Genomic DNA, 27,456 nt, shown 5'->3' on the forward strand with positions numbered 1-27,456 from the left:
ATGAACATTTCCAAATATACAAAATGTAGAAAGAATAAAACCCATGTTCTCTTTACCCATCTTCAGCGATCCTCGATATTTTGCCATATTTATTTCACCTCTATCCCCTGCCATTATTTTTTTCTGGACTATTTAAAAGTAAATCCCAGGAGAACATGTCATTTCACATTTAAATACTTCATTATGCATCTGGAAAAATAAAAAGCACATTCTTCACATAAACACAATGCTATTAACACATCTAATAAGATTAACAATAACTTCTTTTTTTTTTTTTGAGATGGAGTCTCGGTCTCTCGCCCAGGCTGGAGTGCAGTGGCAAGATCTCGGCTCACTACAAGCTCCACCTCCCGGGTTCATGCCATTTTCCTGCCTCAGCCTCCTGAGTAGCTGGGACTACAGGTGCCCACCACCACGCCTGGCTAATGTTTTTGTATTTTTAGTAGAGACGGAGTTTCACTGTGTTAGCCAGGATGGTCTAGATCTCCTGACAACAATAAATTCTTAATATCACCTAATTTATAGTCCACATTCAAATTTCCTTAGTCTTCTTTTCCCACCTGATGGATAATCAAACCAGCTGCTATCAAGGCAACATGCTATTGCATTGTTGATAAATTTCAAGGTTTTATCTCATTCATCCCCTTTTCTCTTCTGAAAAATACCTCACAAATGTGAAAACAATGTAATAGATAAATCAACGTATTTTTTCCAAATTTTTTAACTTATTACAAATTACAAATATTTTCCTACATGATTAAATATTCCTTGAAAACTTGACTTTTACTGGCTGCTTCACTGGCCACAGAATACGTGCACAGATATTCTATGATCCATATAATTATTCCCTATTATTTGTTGGATACATGGTTGTTTCATCTCCCTTATTATAAACAGCCCTGTGATGCATACCCACAGTTGACCTTTCTGCCCTCACCTTTCACCATTGAACACCTCCTGTGCTTCAGCATAGGCACAATTTGATATTCCCCACATACTGTGTTTTTCATCCATCTTCTACCTATACATATGGCCTGGGCACCCTTTTTCATTCTCCAAGATAAAGCTTATCTCTGAGATGGCTTTACTAAGGCCCTTTGGCAGAATTAGTCATTCTTTCTCAAATCCTTCCAAAACACTTTGTGCACTGAACATTATTTACAGTATTTCCTAGTATTCTGTATTTACTCGTGAACCTGTATTTCTACTATTAATATAATAAGCTGTGAGCTTTACAACACTTCAGTTTCTTCATTGGTAGATTGAAAAGAATAATATCAACTCCATGTGTCTAAAAAAAACAGATGTAAGGAATAGGAAGAATGAATCGTATTATTTGGCAAAAACAGAAGCTTTAGAAAATTTAGTTTCCCTCTCTTCCCCTAAAAAAAGAAAGTGTAAATGTTTCAGACTAAACTTATATACTTCAGAGGCAAGAAGTTATTAAACTTTCTGCCAGTTTTAGGAAGATAAATGGAGTATACCTCAGATGCTGGGAAAGGGGAGCCAAATGGCTTAGAAGTCGGGGGTTGCCTCGGGGGTTGCCCAAGGCGCTTTAAGGGTTGCAACATCCTCTCTACAACAACCCATCTCTATTCTAGTCACAGTTCCTTAGATGAAAGAAAGGGAAGACCTCATGTTGGAATGTAAAGATGGAAACTCTGGACCTCCTCTGAATCACCTGTTTACCTCAAGGTCCTTATTATGCTGGGTTGGCCTAGGCAAGAGGAGGCCAAAAGGCACTCAGGGTGATCTATTGTTACCTAAAAGGTGAGGAAGATGGTTCACAAAAATAAAAATTTGTAGGAAACTTCGGGTTTTCTGAAAGGTGCATTTTTATCTTTTAGGATTCACATCTTCCTAGAGCTGGAGGAAACAGGGGTTGGCCTATGAACAAGAAGTGATACAATGGAAAGAGCAACAGAGATGTAGGCAAGAGACCTGCCTTCTGGTGTTGGCTCAGGGCATGACCATAGGCACATCAGTTAACCTTGCTGGGATTTGGTTACAGTGTAAGGGGATTGGACAAAACTGGCTCCAAGGTCCAAACGGACAAAAATTCAAAGAAAATAGAAAGGTTAAGTGACTGGCTCATTATCACTGTACTTCTAAGAAAAACCAGAGGATGAAGTTGGAAGAAATATGGAAAGTGATGTAGTTTGAAAACTGTTAAAAGAATCATATGATTTTCAAGAGCTCTGATCTAGGGTTGGAAGTGTGGCATTTAAAAATGCATTTAAACCTAACTTGGACTACATAAAAATAATTTCCTTTTTCTGCTGTATTCCACAAAGATCTGGAAAACATTCTCAGCCCTGTTTCAACCTTAAATGAGAAAAGAATCTTTAACGAGTCACTGATTTGTAATGGAAAACTTGGATAAATCACTATTTATACTCGAAGATTTTTATATTTCTTTTTGTCCTTTCTTCACAACACACAGCTAAGAAAAGCCATGATGTAAGTCTGCCCTACTGGACCTCATCAGCGGCTGTTTATTCTGTATCTACAGCCCAGCAGCTTCTCTGACTGCAGCACTTAGAAAACAAGAAACCAAAGAACACTTCCAAACTGAAAAGAGTGTAATGTCAATTAATTTAGCATGAGCATAGAGAAAAAAAAGTCAGAATACCTAGCTTTTTATCTCTAGTCCACTGTTTGTAAGCTAAAGTTATTGAAGATTCCTGAATCTTGCAGATGAGGAATCTGCAAACTGGGGAAATAATACCCTGTCTCCTGATGTATCAAGAAACACGCATGTGAAAGGTATCATTACAAGCATTCACCTGATAAGCTAAACTGGAAGAAGTTTTCATTAAACACCTACTATCAAATTTTTGGATCCATACTTAAAATTCCAACTGGAACCATTATCAGAAAAGCTGCAAAGATCTTCCCTGAGTATATATACTTTCACCAATTCACTGCTTTAGTTGTGTTTAATATCTGGGAAATTATACCCAATTCCAAGCATATCTTTAAGAAAGACCCTGAGCTGAAGGGGCACAATCAAAATGTGTTTGTGAGTTGTGGGTGGAGGAGACTGAAACTAGGTGGTATAAGAAATGGATAAAGAAACTGAGTGTTTCATTTGGAATAAAGTAGAGTCCTTTCGGTTAAAGGACTACACTGTGGCAAGAAGAGTAGCTTGGCTTGCTTTAGTTCTGGAGGCAGAACCAGGATACATGAACTAAAGTTCCTGGGAGCTGGATTTCAGCTCACAACAGGGAAGCACTTTTGGGACACTCACAGGCATATAACAAGTGAGCAGGTGATGATGGAACATACTGAGTGCCTGATACTATGGGTGATGGATGAGATGACTACTGCACCACCTTCTGAAGCTCTTATTTGATTTTCTCTCTGTGGCTTTGACTTTCTCTTAGGACTCAGAATCCTTGGGAATATGAACCTGAATCATACATCCCCACTTTCCAATCCCTTGTCTAAAGACTCGTCTCTGCCCTACAAGGAAAAATATCACTAAGAAAATGTTTCAATGATTTTTACTGAAAATGGGAGAAAAAAGATAAAGGAGGCCAGTTGCTAAATTAGGTTATCTTGTTTTCAATTTGTCTTTTTTTAGCCATCAGATAGCTTTACGGCAGCTGGCTGAGTTTAGTGTCTTCAAATGTGGGTGACTAGGGCAATAAAAGGAAACTTTTTTTTTTTTTTAAGACCACATAAAATACCCAACAGGATTTTTTCCCCTAATCTGGCCATGTGAGCACAACCTGGCTGTTCTGCAACTGAGCACTATTAACATCTATTTATAGCCACTATTTTCATAGATGAATCACATTTACCATAAGTCAGTTAATATTAAAGGGGCCAACCAGCTCTGCTGAGAACCCCATAATCTTAATACATCTCTTTCCATTCTCCTTTCAGGGAACTAAATCTTAGCTTAAAGGTTCTGTGTAAAAAGATAGGGGGAAATGCAAGTGCAGATGTAAAGATAGCAGACAGTCTGTCCTCTAAACTCAGCAAAGTATGGGGTGTTAAATATATTCAAATTTAAAGCCTTGGATCACTCCCAGCTTTGTTCCTTGGCCATGAGTGTCATACAGTTAGCACAGACTCACTCCGTGTTATGCAGTCTTCTTGCCATCAAAACAAACAATTTATGTCTAAAATTTCCCACTACACCAAGTTTAAATGACACTGCCTTAATAAAATGTTACATGCTTAAAAACAGAACTAATGATGGTTAATGGTGCTGTCAAATTAAAAAAAAATAGTGTAGTGCATACTCAGTTCATTTCACGCATATGAGGGTGTCTGTGAGAGGGTTGGGGGTGAGGGATAGCAGATCAGGGTATTTATGATCGAAAGTTTACAAAATTCAGTGAAATTAAATGGAGATTTCCGGTAAGTTACGTGGATCTAACATTTCTTCCCCACCCAGCACGAGTGTGCGTGCACGCACACTCACATACACACACACACACACACACACACACACTTCCTGAGCTTTTTGCAGGCACCAGTGCTGCCCTGAAATTGATATTAATTTGTCTTTGCTATCTCTTATGAGAGTCTCCACCTTAATTCACCTTTACCAACTCCCTTCCTACAGGTTTTTTTTTTTTTTTCCATTTACTTCAGGCTAAAATTCTTTAAGATAAATAAGATAAATGAACTGAAGCACTTAAAACAGTGCCTGGCATGTGGTAAGAGGTCTATACACAGCTACTTCAGTAGATTCTCAGTACCCTTTTTCTAAATTTCTAGCCAGTGGTTCGCAAATGAATCATCTTTACCATGAGGCAGCTCCTATTCAGAGCCAACCGGCTCTGCTGAGGACTGCATGATTCAATCACTCAATAAATCCCTGCTGAGGTCCAACTCTGTAGGACATGGGGATACACACATGAACAACAGGGGCCCTGTGCTAACCAAATATGAATAATAAACCCATTAGCAAGTACCATTATCTCCATTTTACATTTAAAGGCTCACTGACGCCCAAGGCCACAGAGCTAACATGTTGGAGCTGTGATTTAAGACCAGTTCTATTTGATTCCACAATGTCATACTCTTTCTATTAAGACATGTCTCCTGCCACTTCAAGATGACAGCAGTGGTTGAGAAAAGCACATGAAAATTTAAAAATAACTATGAATTCAAATATATAGTTTTTGCACATAAACAATATATGAAAACAGAACATCTTTATTGAATAGACTCAAAGGCTAGGGATTTGTGAATTTATGTTACTCACATTTTTGTGTAATTCTGGATACTCAGAATTCAACAAATTGGAGATTGGTTCACATATGAAAATAAACTAGGCCGGGCATGGTGGCTCATACCTGTAATCCCAGCACTTTGGGAGGCTGAGGCGGGTAGATCACCTGTGGTCAGGAGTTCGAGACCAGCCTGGCCAACATGGTGAAACTCCATCTCTACTAAAAATACAAAAAAACTAGCCGCATGATGGCAGGCGCCTGTAATCCTAGCTACTTGGGAGGCTGAGGCAGGAAAATTGCTTGAACTCTAGAGGCAGAGGTTGCAGTGAGCTGGGATCACGCCACTGCACTCCAGCCTGGGTAACAAGAGCAAAACTCCGTCTCAAAAAAAGAAAAGAAAAAAAAAGAAAAGAAAATAAGCTAGTTAAAACAAAATTGTATAGCACAATACTTGACATAGTAGGGCTTCATTTCATAAATGTTTGTTAAATAAATTAATGTTAAACCAGGATTTTTCCTTTACTATGTATATCTTTTTATAAAAGCTAAGTAGATACAGCATTTAGTAGGCTCTGGAGCCTGACCACCTAAATTAGGGCCTGACTCTGACTCTGCCACTGACCTTTGGCAAGTGATTTCAAAAGGCTTCAAGCGGGCTGGGCGCAGGTGGCTCATGCCTGTAATCCCAGCACCTTGGGAGGCTGAGGCAGGCGGATCACGAGGTCAAGATCAAGACCATCCTGGCCAACACTGTGAAATCCTGCCTCTAGTAAAAATACAAAAATTAGCTCGGTGTGGTGGTGTGCACCTGTAGTCCCAGCTACTCGGGAGGCTGAGGCAGGATAACTGCTTGAACCCAGGAGTTGGAGGTTGCAGTGAGCCGAGATCGTGCCACTGCACTCCAGCCTGGGCGACAGTGTGAGACGCTGTCACAAAAAAAAAAAAAAAAAGCTTCAAGCTTCAGTTCCTTCCTCTGCAAAATAAATGAGTTAATCAAAGGAAGGCATTTAAAATGGGCTTGTATATGATAAGTAATGAATACATGTTAGCTACCATTATTACTATTATTTTCTTTCTCTAAATTGGAGTAGTTTTGCTTGGCTACCTCAATATCATATTAAATGACCAAGACCAAAAATGATTTCTTTTCTTGAGGCTTTTCACTTACTTGATACAAGCAAAAATATCCTCTAGTCACATCCACAATTCTAAAACAAAAATGAGTAGGAAAATGAAGACTAAAAAGTATGTCTAAATAGCACCTATGTACAATAATTTTTAATATACAATATTAATAAAGAACAATTTTTAAAATTTAACTTTTATAATGAGGAATTGGCTGGGGGGTGCTGCTGGAGGAAGGTAACGAGTAGAATAGACTTCTATTTACATCTGGCCATTTCCTGCAAATAAATTAAGTAAATAATTACAAACTCTCTTCTAGTCCTCTTGCATGGACACATCCTTACCAAGATCCACCATGATTTCAACTAACTTAAGCCCAGGTGAAACTGACTAAAGGAACTACATAGGAAAACAAAGCAGGATCTACTTTTCACTGCCAACTGCACTGTATTTGTATCCATAGATACAAGACAACAGAGTCCCAGAATTCTAAAGCGGGAAATCCTGGGACTTCAAAGATCATCTAGTCTCAGGTCCTAACCCTGCTATCAGGGGAATCCATTAGGGGGTGAGGAACAGGGTAGAGGTCAAGGGAAACAATCCCTGGTCCTTGTTCCAGCCTGAGTGACCTCATGGGACAACCTATCCCAATATTCTCATTTTATAAGCAACAACACAGACCCTGGCTAATTAAAGGCAGAGCTGGGATCAGAGGCTGGGTTTCCTGATTCCCAGCCTACACTCCTGAAGGTCATCATTCTAGAGTTATGACAGTCACAGATAACAACACATTAGGCTGTGTTAAACTGACAACTAAGCAGGTGTTTTTCCCTTGTAAACTCACCAGGTACTAGGTCAGCACTTCATGAAGAGTAAAGTATCATTATTTGGCATACACAAAAGCAACTTTCCTTTTTTTTTTTTTTTTGGTACCCTGAAAATCTCAAACCACTGTTGCTATTACAAAATTTTTCTTTACCCTAGTACGCACCCCTGGGCCAAGCACAGATGCATTAAAAATTTGCCAAGAGAAACAATGAAGTCACTGATAATACAAAGCATGAGAGTATCATGAAATTCATGTCTTTGTTTTCTTCCTCTAGATACTTAATTATTTCTCATTACTGATCATTTTGTGGTTATTGGCAGAGGGGCAAGGAAACTCCACCACTGTAAACATGTAGAGACACATGCTCCTCAGTACACCAGAAGTCTGCACATGATGGGTCTGTTCACAAATCCAATGTGAACACCACTTCACTAATCAGTGAGAATGTTGATAGTAGCTATCCCCAGCCTCCAAAGAGAATTGGTGGTCTTAGTAAAACTCTAATCTCTTTAGAAGAATAACAAACACAGTATAAAAATGTTTCAGGTCATTCCTTTTTTACCACTTATGAATATCATTACTGGCAAATGATCTATGCTCTCCTGTCGGATTTCATCTAACCCACTTTAAGAGTGAGGTGAGGAAGCCAGAATGTATACAGAGCTCCATTCAGTCTTCTGTTGCAGCTCAGGGCTGCCTTAAGCTAAAAGGGCACTACTTATGAACAATGTTTTGCAAATTACCCTGCTAAATAAAAGCTTACATTATCTTGGTATTCTGGAAGGGATATCCTAGATTAAGTTGATGAGGACAGAGAAATTCTCATTGATTAGCAGCAGGATACAAGTTGATTCTTATCAGTAGGCTATTGTTCCACACAGGACTATGTGGGCAAGAGGAAAACATAGGAATTCATCATGTAAAATGAAAAAAACAAAAAACAAACCCTATGTACTTCCAGGAAACGAAAAGCAGTAAAGAACCAAATATATTTCGCTCCTCTTTTAAACTAGACTTTTATTAGATTTTCACAGAAATCTGAATCTGTGGGTGTGGTGGACTTTTTCAAAGATGGCTGCAGTTAATTCCTTCCATTCCTTTGCAATGTGGCCTTGTATCTTCTTCCATGTAGAGGTGGAATCTATTTCCTCAGTCTTGAATCTGGGCTGACATTGTGACATTCTTTCACAAATGAGATGTTGGGAGTTTCAACTCTCACGTTCTTGGAATGTTATCCTGAGACCACCATGTGGGCATGTGGGGAAGCCTGGTCTAGCTTCTTGTAAGATGAGAGTCCACATACAGCTGAGATGAGATGACCCAGCTGAGGCTCTCCTAGTCCAACTAACCAACAGCCAAATACGTGAGAGCCCGTCTTAGACCATCCAGGCCCAGAATAGCTGTAAGAAAGCTGAAGCTGTGGAGTAACCCACAGAATTCTGAGCCATTGTTATTTAGCCTCCATCCAAGTTTTGTGGTTGTTTGTTAAAAACTAACATGTACCTGAGACAGTTGGGCACAAAGTAAAAGGAGCAAGCCAGTCACCCTAATGAATGCCCATTACGTATGGAGCACCACGTCAGATATGCCATGTGAGACATGAATGAAGAATAAAATTTTCTTAAAAATATAAGACAAAGGACATAGATGGCCCTATCATTCATGTGTGAACATACCTATAAGGCAGAATGTAATATTTACCTATATTAAATATATTTATGTAACAACTTTCCATTATTTCTACAGCCCAGAGTAAGGATATTCCTAGGTGTTCAAGAAAATACAATGGGGGTGGGGAAAGATAATTAGAAACCCTATTTATGTATAATTTTTCATATTTTTTCTTTTTTGAATGTTTTTTATAAAGGACATAATATACTGTGGTAGTAAATGAATATTTTTATAAATAAATAAATATACACACAATGAGGTTTTTCCCAATCCCATCTCTTACACATCCCCAACCTCCCATTCCTACACAAAAATATCCCTTCTATGCCTTTGCTTTTCTCAAATAAATGAGCCTTTCCCCGGCTACTTAGGCAAGAGCCAGTGACAACTACTGTCACACATCATTGTTCATCTATACCGTATTTGTGAATAGTCTCTTCGGTAAGGCTATAGGCATTTTTCAGACAAGGTATTTGTACCAGTGTATATATGCATTTGTCTTAGGCAATACAGCATAACGACATTACGGTATGATTTTTAAGAGTGTGGGTCCCTGAGCCAGGTTTCCTAGACTCAAATCCCAGTTTTGCCACTTATTAGCTGTGTAACCTTCAGTAAGTTTCCCGTGCTTCCATTTGTTCACTGTAAAATGGAGATACTAATATTCCCTACCTCATAGTGTTGTTGTGACACTTGAATGAGCTAATACATGGAAAACGCTGAGAAGAACGCTTAGCACACATAGTAAGTGCTCCCTCACTTCCAGATCAGGTCACTGGACCTAAAGAGGGTCAATGTCCTTTTTGTTTTCAGACAGAGTCTTACTCTGTCACCCAGGCTGAAGAGTGCAGGGCGCGATCTTGGCTCAATGCAACCTCCGCCTCCTGTGTTGAAGCAATTCCTAGGCCTCAGCCTCCTGAGTAGTTGGGATTACAGGTGTGTGCCACCACACCCAGCTAATTTGTTGTGTTTTTAGTAGAGATGGGGTTTTGCCATGTTGGCCAGGCTGGTCTTGAACTCCTGACCTTGGGTAATCCGCCTGCCTTGGCCTCCCAAAGTGTTGGGATTACAGGTGTGAGCCATTGTGCCTGGCAATAGGTCAATGTCTTAATCAAGTTCCACAGCTGATTTGTGACAGAATTCTTATTACCTAACACAAGGGGAAAAAAATGTGCAAGAATGTTTGAAGTAGCATTTTTTTGAATACTGAAAAAAAAAATTCAAAAACAGTAAAATGAGCAAGTAAATGATGGACTATATAATGAAATACTCTTACAGCAATCAAAATACATAAACTACAGTAAAATGGAACAAGGAAGAATCTCAAAAATATAATCTAGGATGAAAAAGCAAGTTTTAGAAAGATACATTCAATATGCTATTTACGTAAGGTTTGAAAACATGTAATACTATACACTGTTCAGCAATATATATATACATGTTTTTAAAAAGTATGAAACATACAAGGGAATGATAAATACCAAATTCAAGATTACGTGGTTACTTCTGGAGTGGGAAGGGAGGAGAATGGGTTACAGAAGAGATACATATGTTATAATACATCTATAATACAGTACTTAAAAACTGTTTTCTAATATATAGTAAATTATTTAAATTTTATAAATTTGTGTGGTAGCATATAGCAAGCAGTTCGTTATAGTTTCTATACCTTCCTGGACACTTGAGTTTTTCAGATTTTTAAAGAAATACTACAAACTAAAAGTAAGGTACTGGCGATGATGAAAGTTTCATGATTTGTAGGGACAAAGAGTAAAATTAATAATCTGCTTATATGCCACTGGAGTCAATTATAAGTTCAACTGATATTTTCTCTCCTAGTTAGAAGCCTCAACAGTGGAAGAATTTTTCTTCCTATTATAAATTCATTTGGATGATTATATAATCAGATGTGGAGCTAATGTGTCCTTTAAATATTAATTTATTTTATATTGTTTCCAGAATGCCCAACTACGTTAGGTAGTAGTATGTCTGCTTTGAAGATGAGGGTCCTAAATATAAGCCCTTGACTTACCCAAGGATAGATCTAGAATTTTAGAAGAATGTCAGGAATACAGGAATACAGCCAGGGACCAAGCCTTCATTCCTTTAATACTAGACTTGGCCTTCAAAACAAAATAATGCAGTAATTCTGTAGCAGTAACTCTGCCATTTCTGTCCTAATGCACTTTTAAAGGCTAACAAATTTTAAAAACAAAACAAAAAATCCCATAAAAACCCCCAACAATTTTTAAAGGAAATACTATAAAGTAAATCTGAAGAAAGTCAGAAGAATTAGCAAAGTCACCATTTTACAATATTATAATTATGTTAAGTATGTCTTAACTTAAGTAAGCACTTAGGCCATAGTTGGAGGTCTGACCTGGGTTCCTGAGGTGGAATGCTTGGGGATGAAGTTCAAACACAGCCTGTTTACCCATGGACATAAGTGGCCTTAATCAAAACAGAACACATTTTTTTAAATGTTTGCTTTCAAAGCAGAAGTGCAAATAAGACTGTGATTTATGAATCTGTTAATATCCTTCTCTGCTGTAGACATCAAAAAGATTGAGTTTGGGGTTGTGGTAAATATAACAAGAATGTAGACTTGTTAAAGTAGTAATAGGTACTCTTATTAAAACTCCATTTCCATTAAGCTTTACAAATTGTCTTCCCTCCTTCCAGGCTTTAAAGAATGCGTTCCAGAGGCAGTGATACCGAGGGCTCAGCCCAAAAGAAATTTCCAAGACATACTAAAGGCCACAGTTTCCAGGGGCCTAAAAACATGAAGCACAGACAGCAAGACAAAGACTCCCCCAGTGAGTCGGATGTAATACTTCCGTGTCCCAAGGCAGAGAAGCCACACAGTGGTAATGGCCACCAAGCAGAAGACCTCTCAAGAGATGACCTGTTATTTCTCCTCAGCATTCTGGAGGGAGAACTGCAGGTCAGCTGGGTTGGAGTTATCCCCATCATGCTTCAAATAGGAGGCTGTTTGTGAATTTGGTGTTCCTGCTGCCACAGAAATAGATATCTGTGGTTCATACATGTGTGTACATGAAAGCAAAGCATAAGTATATATACAAAGAATTCTCCTCTGCCAACTCAAAGTGCAATTAATCCCATCTAAAGGGGCTGTCAGGATGACATGTGATTGGCATACCAGTCGTGAAAGGTCACATCCTCTGCCCATGCTGCTCAGGAGCTTCAGTGCACATGCATGCATCAGTAGCAGTAATGCCAGATGACTTCGGGATTGGTTTAAACAACAATAGTGGCTTTTGTACCCCAAGTGAACTGGCTCCTAGACTAGCCCTGGCATTATTAACCTACATGAAAATCTAAAAACAGCTGGTACACATATAGGAGAATTTTATTTCCTACCCCCTGAAAATCCAAATGCTAGTACATTGATGGATATCATGATATCTGCTTGTCAAACATAATAAAAAAAATGTAGTCCTCCAATGTTGTATAGTAATCACTTTTTAAAACATTAATTGTGTAATTAGACTACATGAAGGATGAAGGGATATAGTTTTGATACCTTTTACAAAAGTGTGAAAATGAAATATGATTCATTTATATTTGAAAGAGAAGAAAAAGCACTGCCAACTATCACAAAAATCACTTGCTGAGACTGCTGGTAGAGACAGCAGGCTTTCTGAAATACTTTTTGTTCCTACAGGCTCGAGATGAGGTCATAGGCATTTTAAAGGCTGAAAAAATGGACCTGGCTTTGCTGGAAGCTCAGTACGGGTTTGTCACTCCAAAAAAGGTGTTAGAGGCTCTCCAGAGAGATGCTTTCCAAGCGAAATCTGCCCCTTGGCAGGAGGACATCTATGAGAAACCAATGAATGAGGTATGTATCACAACAGGGGTGTGTACCTGGGAGGCAGCCAGCACTAGCCCTGCAGATGAGCATGATCTGTAACTCCTCTTTGATTCCTTACAGTTTTACTTTCTGACGCACTTAAAGCCTACACAAAATAGATAAATACGACAAGTTCAACAGGAAAGTTAAAAAGAATGAACCATAGACAGGATGCGTCCACTAGGTTTGTTGCTTGACATCAACCAAAATCTAACAAATGCCAGAGAATGCTCCCCGCTCTCACGTGCATGTGCAGGCACACACACACACAAACACACACATGCACACACATACATGTGCTTACACACACAGACACACACACACACTCTGGGAACTTGCAGGGTACCCAGGCTGTAATAAAAAACAGATAAAGTTCAACCACAGAGGTTAATTTTTTGAAAACACTGAGGTATTATGTCATAGAAATTTTGAGCATGAATGGAAATAATCTAAAGAACTGTCCAAGAAATAGAAGTTTTAAAAACATATATTTTAGATGAGTGCATACCTTCTTTTTCCTTCAAATTTTAATGACAGCAAAGACCTTTCCCTCACCAAGTGTACCTACCAATTACAATAGCAAAGGAGGGCAGTCCCAACAGGGCCACCACTAGGGAGAGGGTAGTACTGCTTGCCCTTTTACTTGCTGACATTTCTGAAACCCCTTGGAATTCTTATATTATTCTTTTATTTTCCTCCGAGATCTTCATGGAAAATTTCATAATTTTTCATTTTTATAGAAAAGAAACAACTAGGAACATGAGTTGAGGCTGGAGAGTGAAAGCAAGTTTCAGACAAATTTCCCTCAAATAAACTCTGGCAACCTACCTCAGGACTGACCTCTAATGTCCTTGCTATTCTCGTCTTTGGTATCTCATGAGAGAAGAGACTACTGTCTTGCCAAATAGTGAAGGAGTTTGGTCACATGGATCTGCTTCTCTAAGGGGTGAGGATGAGACCACCCAAAGTCTGTTGATTTGCACTTTAATCCAAATTTTAAACAAAAGGAACCAGAGCTGCATTCAAGTGAATACTGTTAAAACTGTATCCTGGCTCCCAACATACTAACTATGAAACAGTGTCAGGCACAAATTTCCCAACCCCTGTGAGCTCAAATGCAAATTAATGATCTCTGAACATAACCCTAACAAAACTCTACAAATGGCATAACCCCTCAGCGCTTCAGTGTGAAATGAAACAGGATGATTCCAAACTTATGTTGAAATCGGTGGAAAAAAATTTAATTACAAAATAATTCTATTGTGCACATGCAAAATTGGAAATACCCCTTTCTACAAATGCTTGCAATCCTAACTCTGTAAGGTGCCCCTGAAAGTTACCCATAATCTAGCCCTGCTTTACAAGTCCAATCTTTTTTGATTACTCCTCCAACAAATACACCTATATACATACACCTCTCATTCCCACCTCCATGATCTGTCAATTTTCCTCTTTCTTCTACTTCCCCCTTATGGATTGCTCGCTCCTCAGCTATCAGTTTATGCAATTCCTTGAAGCCAAAATAACTCCACGTACACAACCCAGTTGTCTATCCTTTTCCTCGGTCTAGGAAGTACTAGGTGAGAGGGGAATGCCCAGAAAATAAACAGTGAAGGGGAATTCTGCCTAGGATTTTCCTAGACAGGGCTGAAGAAAATAAAGGGAGAGAGGGCAGTGCTCCTGCTGAGACCAGCTGTGACTGTACCCTAATTACATCAGAATAAGCATCGTGCATGCTAAAGTTATTCTTCTTTTGCATTCCCCCATCTTGAAGTGTTAACAGCCCCTTCTCCCTTTTATTTTCTTCATAATGTTCTTTTTGAAAAATCTAAAAAATCTCAATTATGTCTAGGGTAAACTAGAGGTGATTTATCTAATTCTTAAGGCAAAATAACTTAGAAGAACAAACTGCTCTCGGTTACATGACACAACAGGAACACTGACTTAAGATGAAAAACTGGTGGAAGCCTGTGAGCTGGAACATGCTTGGGGCTGGGGCTAGGAGCAGAGGTGTGGTCAAGAGGGCGCGAAGAGGCAAGGACTCAGTCCACAAGAGTTTCGACCTCCTATTCCTTTCCAGCCTAGGGTTCTATATCAGAACTTACCTTAAAAAAAAAATTAATAGCCTAAAGTATTCTTATTTCTTCCAAAAAATATATTATAGAAAATATGGGCCGGGCGCGATGACTCATGCCTATAATCCCAGCACTTTGGGAGGCCGAGGCAGGCGGATCACCTGAGGTCGGAAATTCGAGACCAGCCTGACCAACATGAAGTAAGCCCATTTCTACCAAAAATACAAAATTAGCCAGGAATGGAGGACATGCCTGTAATCCCAGCTACTTGGGAAGCTGAGGCAGGAGAATCGCTTCAACCCAGGAGGCAGAGATCGCGATGAGCCGAGGTCACGCCATTGCACTCCAGCCTGGACAACAAGAGCGAAACTCCGTCTCAAAAAAAAAAAAAAAAAAGAAAGAAAATATAACAACATTTTGGATTTACCAAGGCACTATAATAAAAGAGTCTCAGTATTATTAGCATAACCTAGGGCAAATCTTAAAATTCTTACCTTAAGCAATGGTATAATTAAGCATTTAAATTTAATTTTATTCATTTAGGTAGTTAATACGTATTGAAAAGCTCATGTATAGGGAAAGTTTTGGTGAAAGAGGAAAAAAGATTTCCAGGTCTTGGCATTGAAAAAAGCAGTCTTGAAGCACCATGGTGAATTGTAAGAATTGCCTGAAGTCCAGTGTGGCTGAAAGTTGGGTAGGATCGGTGGGAAGATATGGAGTGAAGATGGGGCCAAGGTGGCAAGAGGTTCAGATGGTGAAGGGCCTTTTGGCCCCGAACAGGAGAGTGGAGTCCCACTGGTGAAAAATCATGCTCTCAGTGATGAGGACAGACTGAAAGGAGGTAAGGCTAGAGGAAGGGAGACCACTTAGGGGGTCACGGAATAAATGAGGGGCACGGATTCCTTCTAGCCTTCCTTCCATTCCCTTCAAACAACCACGAACATATAAAGGGAAAAAAACACAATGGAAAGCAAGTGTGGATTAAATAAACCTTCTATTTTCTCCCTTTGGTTTGAATAAAGTTTAATATACATATCTTGACAATTACAACAAGCTCTCCAAGGAAATACTGTTTTGGGATTTAGAAAAGCCTCTTTTAGTAATTCATTTATGCTTTACTGAATACCTACTATAATTATTCATATATTAATTCTAATGTCAATCTTGTGACAAATTAAATCGAATGTATTTTCTAAGTCAACTAATAACTTCCCTAAAGTAAAGCTGATCCTATCACTTTTTCACTCTCAAATTGCAAAAGGAGTTGATTTGAATTTTCCTTACAATGGACTCTAATGTTTGGGCAACTGAAGATAAAATTTTCAGAGGGCTACAGTGGTTTGAGACACACTTCCATGGCAATCAACACTACAGCCTCCTGCTCAGAAGATGCCTCTGCCAGCAGGCAATACAGCATAGCAGTTTCAGCTTTCACAAAAAATCATTTATTAAAAATCATCAACAATTGTATGGCATAATGAAGTATTTTGTGAATTTAAGCATTTAGAAGTCAGAGAGAATTTACTGGGTTCTATATGCTGGGACACCTCAGTTGTATTCTTTTTCTGAAATGACTTGGTCATTTTATGCCCAGATTTCTAGTCAAGTACATTTCTAGTCAAGTACATGCTTTTTAGGATACACAACTTAAATTGGCTTTAAATTCACAATGAGTCACACATTCTAAATCTTTTATGACAAAGGCAAACCGTAAAAATCAATCAACATTATCAGTTACTGCATCTGTATTTAATCTAGAAAGTCGGGTGTTTTCAAAACCAAGTTCTTAATAGATCTTAATTTATCACTAGCAAAAGATCCTGAGTTAGCTCTTGCCAACATGTTTTTCTGGTGGCAGCTTACCCAGTGCTGGGCAAAATGGAGCTCAAGGCCAGGAGCTGATGAACCAGTCCAGTGAGCTTGGCTGTCTAACTCCATCTGACTGTGATGCTTTTGGCCACTGGCATGTTCTTTACTGCCTGGTTCTTCCTTTATGAGGTCACCTCCACTTCCACCAAGTGCACTTGGGATATCTGCCAAGAGCTCCTCATGTCCTTGGTGTTCTCACTCTTCCTAGGCTATGGAGTCCTGTCCTGCTGCTGTGGCTTAGCATCCACGTATATGCTCCTAAGGGTACCAACTGGACAGCTTCTCTGAATCCCTACTTTTGTTAATCAAAAAAATTTTTTTAAACTACTGCTGGAAGTGTCCCACATGCTGCTCACAATAAAGGCAGATGTGTGACCAAAAAAAAAAAAAAAAAAAAAAAAGAATCTCAGTTTCCTTGCTTGCTTGTTTTGTTTCCAATCTGTAAACTGGGCACCTCTTATAAGCAAGGCACTCTGTTAGATGCCAAAGATTAAAAATAAAATAAAAAAAGAAGGATGTAGGCCCTGCTTTCAAGGAGTTCACGGTCTAGCAGGGGAGACAAACACATATATCAGGCACAGGTTGATCATTTTGTAAAAAAGATGTAAGTATCGTGCTGTGAAAATCAGAACGGACTTAGTACTTACATTTGGTGACATTCACACTATACACCAACATATAATAGATTATCTATCCATAGATCTATTTTAATGGAAATACCTTGATGTATAATAAAACGAAAATCATAGCATGTCCTGGTGGAGTGATCCAAGAGGCATATACTGGTAGAGAGACCTATAGGGTGGGCTGGGGCAGAAGAGATCAGCTAGGGTAGCTGCGAATCCAACACTGTGCAAGGATTCTCTTACTTCCTGTCATTTCTTTAACGTAGCTTCTCAGGAGAGAGACATAAGAGTGTCAGAAAGAGGTTATGTGGAAATAGTTGATACCACAGGGACACAGATTATTCTGTCACGAAAAATTTGATGACAATAAAAAGACTACATTTGTGTTGAAATGCACCCAAAAGTATCAACTAACAAGAGAATAAACACTAAACAAGGAGATAAAAAACCCACTGCTGGCCGGGCGCCGTGGCTCACGCCTGTAATCCTAGCACTTTGGGAGGCTGAAGCAGGTAGATCACTTGAGGTCAGGAGTTCAAGACCAGCCTGACCAACGTGGAGAAACCCCGTCTCTACTAAAAGTACAAAAAAAATTAGTTGGACATGGTGGCGCATGCCTGTAATCCCAGCTACTTGGGAGGCTGAGGCAGAAGGATCGCTTAAACCCGGGAGGTGGAAGTTGCAGTGAGTCGAGATTGTGCCATTGTACTCCAGCCTGGGCAACAAGAGCGAAACTGTTTCAAAACAAACAAAAAAAACCAAAAGAACCCATTGCTGAATTAATTGAAACAGGGACATTTCTAAAAGAGTGAAAGATGACTGTATATAAACAATTTCGTAACAGGCTATAAACGTGTTTTCTTTCGTAGTTGGACAAAGTTGTGGAAAAACATAAAGAATCTTACAGACGAATCCTGGGACAGCTTTTAGTGGCAGAAAAATCCCATAGGCAAACCATATTGGAGTTGGAGGAAGAAAAGAGAAAACATAAAGAATACATGGAGAAGAGTGATGAATTCATATGCTTACTAGAACAGGAATGTGAAAGGTAAGGCTGCTTTGGACAAAACAATGTCCCATTCTGCAATCTATGAGCTGGCCACTGTATCAGGTGTCAGGGATACAAAGATAAATATGACACAGTCTCTGTTCTCAAAGATCTCATAGTCCAGGGTGAGGAGAAGGATATGTTTGAAGACATTACCAGTACAATGTATGGATAACCAGATGTGTGATAAGGACTGTGGAACCATAAATGTTAGGCCCCTAACTCTTGAAGGGAGTGCCCTGTGAAGGCTGCAAAGACCAGGCAATAGGGGTCTAGTCCCTAGGCAAACAAGAACGAAAACTATATTCACGGCAAGGGGTGAAATAAGTGTGTTAGTATAGAAGTGAGAAAAGAAGCTGCATTTTGAGGGAACTCAAGCTTTTCACATGGCTACAGCATAGGGCATGATTGTAGGATGAGAAAAGGAAAGGCTTGCCTTGAGCAGCTGGACTTTATACTGTTGGCCTAAAGGAGCAAATGGAAAATTGTGACAGGGAAAATAAGATGATCAGTTATGCTTTCCTAAAGAACGATTAAGAGAACATGGAGGAACGACTGGAGGAGCTTCAGACTGGGTGCAGGAAACTCACATAGGAGGCAAATATCCAGATGAGAAAGGTGAGGGGATGTGTTCCAATGGCCATAAGGTTGGGGGGGCGGGTGTGTGCAGGAACTACTTATGATGTTTAGTCAATATGAATTAGCGACTGGTTAGACTGGAAAGAAGAGCAAGGAAAACAAGGAGTTACTGAGAAAAACTCCCAGCTATTCAGGAACATATGAAATATGGGAATGGGGCACAGTTTTCTCTATTGTAGCATTTTGATCAGGCAGGATGGTTTCTACTTGGTGAGTGGGTAGGAGATGAGTCCTGGTTTAGACATGCTGAGTATGAGGTACCTTGGTATATTACAGTATCTGGTGTAAAGAAAAATATGTATAAACTCAACCCATGGTCGGAAATATAGGTCTGCAGAAGGATGGGCTGGTGATATGGATCTGCAGTAGGTGATAGCTGAAACTGTGGGTATTGGTGTGGTGAGAAGAGAGAATGTTGAAAGGGAACCCTAGAATACATCAAGGCTTGGCAGTTTTCTGGAAGAAAAAGGGGTTGAAAATGGAAGCTGAAAAAAAAAAAATGGTGGAAGCTTAGAAGAACCAGAAGACAAAGAAGACAATGAAATGAAGCAAAGACTTTAAAAAGAGAGTGAACAGTCAAATAGCACCAAATAATGCAGAAAAGAATGAAATGTCCCAGGATTTGGCAATGAAGAAAATACTGAGGAACTTAATGAGCCATTTCAATAAAGTGGTAAGGGCAGAAGCCAAATTGCAATGCTTTAAAAAACAAAATAAGAAATAAGAACATAGAAGCTTAAAATGTGAACTAGTATTTTGAGAGGCATGGCTGCAAAAAAGGAGAGTTTGGTTGGTAAATATTTTCTAACCATATGTAGGGTAGATTATTTCGTTCTACTTTGACCCTCTATTCTGAACCACTGTAGACAGTATAAGGATCCATATGAAATTGAAATGACAATTAACCCTCTCTATTGATACTGAAAAGATGGAGAGTAACCAATCTCAAATGGTTTATTCAACTACTTCCAATTAATACTTCAGCTAGGTAACTTAAGTTAGTTACCTCAATATCTAGGCTAATAGCAAACTTTCATTTATTTTCCGTATACTTTATGGTAGACATTTTTTCGGAGTGCCAGAGAATCCATGGCACTTATATTCACTCTATTTTTTCCAGGAGGTTTATTTTTCACTACACGGCAGAGACGGGGCAGGGGAAAGGTCCTATTAACTTGCTCCTCATGAACTCTGAAATATCTACAGGGACAGATTAAAGGAGCACAAGAAATCTGGCACCAAAGAAAGATTTGACTCAGACATTACAATATAAGATTTATTATTCAATGAGACAATGTTATATTAAACATTATTTTGAACCCCTGTGGTTTGGCACTAGTGGCCTCATTTGGCCTCCATACTTATTTGGAACTAACTTGCTGAACACAGACACTTTCTTTCATCTTTCATTATTATGAATATTTACTGACCACGGTCAGAGTGTTGCCTGGCATAGAACAAAGAGGTACAGACTGTCCCTGCCCAGGGGGCTTACCACATTAATGAAAAGGCAAGATGATACGGATTTATGGTGGGAATGTGAAGGGCTATTGGAGGAGAGTTCTGATATTCACTGTGTATCTCTACTATCTTCTGGAGGAAGGCTGGGGAGGGCTATCCTGAAGTTATACTGGAAGGTTGGGAGGCAGATGGCAAAGATTATTTAAACCAAGAGAGCAAGGAGGAACAACACTGAGAAATGGGAAGAAAAGATCAGTGGGAATAAAGGCTAAGGGCTGGAGGAAAAGAAAAATTGTAGGAAAAATGTAAAGTGTATACCACTAAATCAATATATGAAGAATAGTATTTCTAAATATATAAAATAAATTTAAGAGAAAGAATTTAAGAGATTATTTTTAGCTTTGTAGGATACAAAGTTTCCTTTATAGGATTCTTTACTTTGAAGAATAATTAAAGTGAACATGCCATTAACAAGAAGTAGGAAAAAGTGTCTATCACTCTGTTTAGCCATTCCAGAAGATATGAGAATATTCATCTATTTCTATATGCCAAGGAACAGCTTCCAGATGGAATTCTTTGAATGTGACAATATTAAACCTATTCTCAACTCCCTTGATGCATATGTGACTTCCCTTGCTTTGCCTGAACATCACAATTCCAGTATCTTGGTACTGCGGGCCCATTCACATCCACCCTTCCTGCTTTCCTGCCTTCTGCTGGGAGACTGCAGGCCTCATGAGGCATAACTGACTTCTATCTGCTTTAAGGTCATGTGCATCAAAGTACCATCTAACGAAACAGGAAGTGGGGGAAACTAATGACTTCAGGTAAATAAATGCTCAGAGGAGGTGCTTACACAAAAGAGTGTGAAATACCCGTAGCGTGCCTTGCTTTCAAGTGACACGGCAAAACACAGCGTGACTGAGTCCTTCCAACTTCACTGAGAGTGCTTTCTCTCAAGCACACAGCTGCCTCGCACAAAAGTGAGACTAACTTATCCTGAAGGGTCAAGGAACAATGTTTAACTTCCTTCCTCAAACAAACTGTTGTAAACCACTCCCAAACTAGCAACCTTCCCAGCAGTGAAACAAAGATATCATAACCCCAGTAAAAGGGAGGTTGGTTGAAAATAGATACAAAGGGCTATCTGGTTGAAACTCTGAAATAAACACGGTAAAGGTTTAGTGCTCACATTCTAAGTGTTGGTTTGTATCTACCTGGAAATAAAACAAAAATTAAGAAATACATGATTGAGGTAGTTAATGAGACCTCAGAGGATGTAATAATGGATTTCAAAGTAAGGCTCAATTTCTGTGTTTTCTTTGGAGAATTTGTTTTATGTGGAAAACCCTAAAGGAGACTGATGTCACACATTGAACTCAGGCCAAAATGTTTGCCAAGTGATGTCGCTGTTGTAATCAGTAAGCAATTGGCTTTCCCACTCAGGGTGGGTGGGGGCAGGGATCAGCTCAGGAAAGCCTGTTCCCAAGCATGTTAATGCAAAGTTTCCTTAGCTGTAATCTGTGCGGTTTGGTCTGTCCATATGGTAATATTCTATCTACGTTTCATGACAACGTTCACTGACCAGCTCCAACATGTGGATACGTGTGTCACCAATGACCTGAATTATGTACTTGGCTGAATTACAGGTGGAGTCTATGTAAAAGGTTTTTTACACAAAAGCAATGCCAATAATTTTTGGCCTTTCTGTATGGCTTCACAGGAAAGCCAAAACAAAAGTCACTTTTAGTCAACGTAATTTTGCAAAATTTTCCCATAAGTGAAATGCCAATTTAGTCTGTACTTTCAAAAAAGCTTGCATATTTTTTTTTTCTTTTTCAGTTTCAATGGGGGAAAAGGCTCTGAAGGAAAAAAAAAAGTTGCTTTTTTTTGAAACCATGCATTCTTTCTTAGAATACGAAAACAAACTATGTATGCTATCCATAGATGTTACTGCATTTCTGGTCTTGAAACAACAACTAAAGCAGGAAACAAATATTGTTATGGCAGCTCTGTATAAAACTGTGGCTTCAACCATGGATTTTGTTAAAGCCTTAAATTACTTTTCATAAAATCTTGGCCAAGTAGGTTAGCACTGATAGTTCAGTTTTGTAAATCAGAAGTTCAAATGGTAGCTTCTCAAAAGCCACAAAGAAAGAGTCAAGGTAGAATTAATCTCTTGTTCCTTTTCTGTCCAAGTTTGACTAGATAGAACAGTGGTGCAGAAGCCTTAGGGCCCTTTGGAGGAAAGTCACCAGGTGTCCAGCTTCAAGTGTTGTTGCCTTGACCACACCCTGGGAAGTTCTTTGCTGTTAAGTTTTAATGAAGAACAAAGCACTTCCACCTCTCCCTTTGGCTGAAACAACTTTATAAACAAGTATTTTCACCATCAATCCTTTTCTATTATGACAGGCCTATTTTTCCAGACTGCCATCAGACAAGGTGACTAAAACACTGCTTGAGCCATATTTGACCCTACCATTAACTGAGTAAATCAGACCACTTTTAAAGGCTTCTCTCAAAAACATCAAATTTTCTTTCTAGAGGATTTGGATACCCCCTTGAAATACATACATGAATGAGTTAATTTATCTAATTTTTAGGTTAAACTCATTAGTTTGGAGCTAGTGCTACTTGCCATTCATTAACTGAAACAAAACAAAACAAAAACAATAATTGATTAAATATGTATGTCTCCTGCAAGCCAGGTCCCATACTAGATACTGGGCGAACAAGGTAGATGTGGTCCTCACCTACATACAATCCTGAATATTTGTTCATTGTGTAAAACAAAGACACCACTGCAGGCTTTACAACCTGATACTGATTCTTCTAAGGCATTGTGAGTTCATGACGGGTAGAAAAAAAGGCACCACTATGGTAAACTAATGTAATAACATTAATGCTCATGAAGACAGAACATTCAGGAGAAATCAATAAACACATTAAACTAAAGTATTTTACTAGAGAATTCAATATCGTGCCATTAAGATTTTCAGTTTCTTTGGTCTTAAATCTCAGCTTTTAAGGATATCCCACAAAGCAATACACAGTGGGTACAAAGCTTTAAAAAAATAAAGTCTACTTAAAAAAAATATTTTGAAAGCCAGCAGTTTTAAATTTCATACACACTAAACTATTGTTGTAGAATACATTGTACTCAAATGCAATCATTTCCTTTCAGTTTTTCTGGCAAGGAGTTATTTGTATTACATATTCTCAAGGCTATGTCTTACAAGTATTGAAATGGATGCCAGATCTCCGTTTGACCATTTTCATGGGCATCTAGTTCTTTGCCAGAACAAAATGGAGATCCACCACAAACACATATTTTGTTATTGTAATTCTATACAGAATTACGACATGATCAGCCTTGCGTTCATACATGCTGGACCTAACACAGGATCTGAAAAGGGATGCAGAGAGATTAATTACCTCATGTGGGTACTAAAAAACCATTTAGGACCGTACATCATGACTTAACTTTCAACAGATGTCACAAAACCAAACTCTTAAAACTGCACAATTTAGCGGTTTCCATACAATGTCTTTTAATTTCAGAGGTCAAAATTCAGATAGAGTGACAATACTACCTGATTGCTTTTCCTTCCCAGAAATTCAGTCTTCTGAACTAAATTTTACAAATAATTTTGAATGTGTATTTGAACATACATGATAGTGAATTTATTGCTTACAAAAGAATACTATGAATGCTAAAAAGAAAACATTAACAAGCCTAGTGAGGGATGAACCAGGAGCTTAGAGATGGTGGGAATCTGTTCTGCAGACCTGATCTGCAGCTATGTATAACTTTTGGCAAATTCCATTCCTCAAATCTTTAGTTTTCTGGTATATAAAACAAGGCTGGGCGTGGTGGCTCACACCTGTAATCCTAGCACTTTGGGAGGCCAAGGCGGGGAGATAATGAGGTCAGGAGTTCGAGACCAGCCTGGCCAAAATGGTGAAACCCTGTCTCTACTAAAAATACAAAAATTAGCTGGGCATGGTGCCGCGCGCCTGTAATCCCAGCTACTCAGCAGGCTGAGGCAGAAGGATCACTTGAACCCAGGAGGTGGAGGTTGCAGTGAGCCGAGATTGCGCCACTGCACTCCAGCCTGGGCAACAGAGCGAGAATCTGTCTCAAAACAAAACAAAAAACAAACAAACAAGGGCAGGGCATATGATTATGATTTCTGTGTCTCTTTCATACCTAAAAATTTGTGATTATGTAATTGTCATGAACAAGTACCTTTTACCTCAAGCCTAGGATTCTAACTGCACTACCAAAAGAGGTCAGTTGGAATGACAGTGACTACCACCAACTTCCAACTTTAAATCCAAATTTGTATGTCCATTCTTTTTTTTTTTTTTTTTTTTTTGAGATGGAGTCTCGCTCTGTCGCCCAGGCTGGAGTGCAGTGGCGCAATCTCGGCTCACTGCAAGCTCCGCCTCCCGGGTTCACGCCACTCTCCTGCCTCAGCCTCTCCGAGTAGCTGGGACTACAGGCACCCGCCACCACGCCCGGCTAATTTTTTGTATTTTTAGTAGAGATGGGGTTTCACCGTGGTCTCAATCTCCTGACCTCATGATTTGCCCGCCTCGGCCTCCCAAAGTGCTGGGATTACAAGCGTGAGCCACCGTGCCCGGCCTATGTCCATTCTTAAAGGACATCTAGATTTCGGTATACCCTACTGCTTCCACATATTTGAGACTTAACCTAATATCACCTTTGGGCATCCAAGTCCACTCACAACCTTTTTATTCCTGTTAATACAACCACCATGAATCAATCTATCAGATAACTATAAAAAATTACAGAAATCTCAGAAGCCAAGAATTTAAGCTAGAAAAGGCCTAGCAATCTAGACCAATGCTTTGATTTTTTGAATTGAGAAAAGTGAGGCCTATCAAGTCCAAGATAAAAAAAAGTCACCAAATCTTCCAGCTAAATAGTTGCAGAGCCAGAGCAGAAGCCAGCTCTCCTGACAATATATTTGATGATATTCTAGAGAATATCCCTAGAATCATTCCTAGGTACTCAAACTATGTGCCTGGTGTTATGGGAGGTCCAAGATAAATTTAACACACAACTAAAATAACAGGTGAAAAGACAAGACACTCAAAATAATCTGTAGATAATTTAGGAAGAATGCAGGTGTTCATTCTGTGACACAGACACCACTGTTGCAACACTGTGGAAGATCAGCAAAAAGGAGATTAAAGACAGTAATTATCCAACAGCCAGCACAGCCCTAGGAGAATGCAGGACATACAGTAAATACTCTATAAATACATTTACTAACTGGCTGGTGGTTACTAGTTTAACAGCCCTATAAAACAGGTAGCCAAAAACTGAATGTGGAAAGGCAACCTCAAACTTCTGTTCCATTTGGACCAAAAAATATAAAGAGGAATAAGAGCCACTAAACCATATCAAAATGGAAGTTTTTGCCTCATAAGTGAAAATCAAGGTGGGATATTAAAATTAAACTGTATCCTGAATTTGCAACTCATAGGTAAACTTTCCTGGCAAGTGTATTAATTCTTCAGATGAGAAGATGAAGCCAAACAGCTTTGACCAGCCATGAAGATGATGGCTGGCACAAGTGATGAGTGAATACCACTGCACAGAAAGGCCTTATGGAAGAGCATAGGGTATCAGTTAAAAGCACAGACTCGAGTTAGAACAACAAACATGGAGCATGGACCACGAAGCATGGTCCCATCCTCTCATCTGATCCTACTGGCTATTTGACCTTGGGCAAAGCATTTAATCTTGTTAAATCTCCGATTCACCAGCTGTTTAAAAAATGATAGAGATCTCATAGGTTCTTGTGATTACTAATTATATAATGCACAGCAAGTGCTAAGTAAGGTGTCTAGCACATAAAAAGCAGTCAGTGACCATTAGCACTGTATTTGTCAGGGTCCTCCAGAGAAACGTGTGTGTGTGTGTGTGTGTGTGTGTGTGTGTGTGTGTGTATAAACCGTTATTATAAAGTATTGGCTCACATGATCCTGAACGCTGGGCAGTCGCATGAGCTGCTGTCTTCAAACTGGAGACCGAAGAAAGCCAGTCATGTAGACGAAAGACCTGAAAGCTAGAAAATCAATGGTATAGATTCTATTCCCAATCTAAAGCCCTAAGAATCAGGAGTGGCAAGGACAGAAGATTGATGTCCCAGTGCAATTAACCCAGGCAGTTAATTCAACCTGCCCTCAGCTTTCTGTTTCATTCTGGCTCTCAACAGATTGCAGGATGTCTACTCACACTGGGGAAGGCAGTCTATCAACTAAAATGCTAACCTCTTTGGAAACACTCTCACAGATACACCTCAAATAATGTTTAACCAGCTATTCAGACATCCCATGGCCCAGTCAAGTTGACACATAAAATTAACCATTACACATATCTTTCTTCAAATTTGCCTTTCTTCAAAGTAGTTTACTTATGTACTCTGCATGATACCAATAGGTATTTTTTTGAGTTGCCAAGAAAGCATTTAAGTAGACCCTATACTGGGTCCTAATAATGTGACAATTAATAAGAGCTTTCAAGGGGCATATTGTTTAGTATAGGGGAGATAGATACAACATCAGTAAGTGCAATGCTAAGTTGCAGGCTAATGACAACAAAAGATACAGAGGAGGCATAAATAAGGGCTTATACTCAAGGCATGGTTGTATCCTATTTCCTTTAGTGTAGGAGAATTACTGAATGTCCTAATGATCTAACACCGTGTAACACTGAGCTGGGCAAGACAGTGCTCCGTGAACTTTTTTTTTTTTTAAACCATTAAGACCCATTTCTTCTTTTTGGTAAATCACTCTACTTAGAGAAACAGAAATGTTAGTTTGGTGGTATTATGAAAAATGTAGCCTTCCAAATATGCGAAATCAAGACTGAACCAAAGTGGGGGTTTTTAAGTACATCCAAAGACTCCAATGCTTCTCTGGCTTGCCACTGTCAAAAATCCTCACACTAATTGCATCTTCTTGTCTAAAGTTATTGTGAAAAATCAAATATTCCCACTCTAAGGTAAGTGGGCT

General features: G+C 39.1%; 2 protein-coding genes and 1 pseudogene across 2 annotated transcripts in view; 2 read left to right on the forward strand and 1 right to left on the reverse strand.

The window, feature by feature from the left end:
- The window catches only part of CMSS1 (cms1 ribosomal small subunit homolog), a 372,199-nt gene that overhangs the window by 242,504 nt on the left and 102,239 nt on the right, over window positions 1–27,456 (reverse strand). The window lies entirely within an intron of this gene.
- Window positions 1–27,456, forward strand: part of LOC100585574 (filamin A-interacting protein 1-like) — a 225,191-nt gene that overhangs the window by 178,052 nt on the left and 19,683 nt on the right. Inside the window, exons 2-4 of the mRNA XM_030801924.1 lie at window positions 11,500–11,761; window positions 12,503–12,676; window positions 18,128–18,306. Coding sequence (XP_030657784.1) covers window positions 11,510–11,761; window positions 12,503–12,676; window positions 18,128–18,306 — 605 coding nt within the window. The 5' untranslated portion in view covers window positions 11,500–11,509. The remainder of the gene's footprint in view (window positions 1–11,499; window positions 11,762–12,502; window positions 12,677–18,127; window positions 18,307–27,456) is intronic.
- Window positions 16,642–16,937, forward strand: LOC105738529 (annotated as a pseudogene).

Source organism: Nomascus leucogenys, chromosome 21, assembly GCF_006542625.1.
Source record: "Nomascus leucogenys isolate Asia chromosome 21, Asia_NLE_v1, whole genome shotgun sequence".
NCBI classification, from domain to species: Eukaryota; Metazoa; Chordata; class Mammalia; order Primates; family Hylobatidae; genus Nomascus; species Nomascus leucogenys.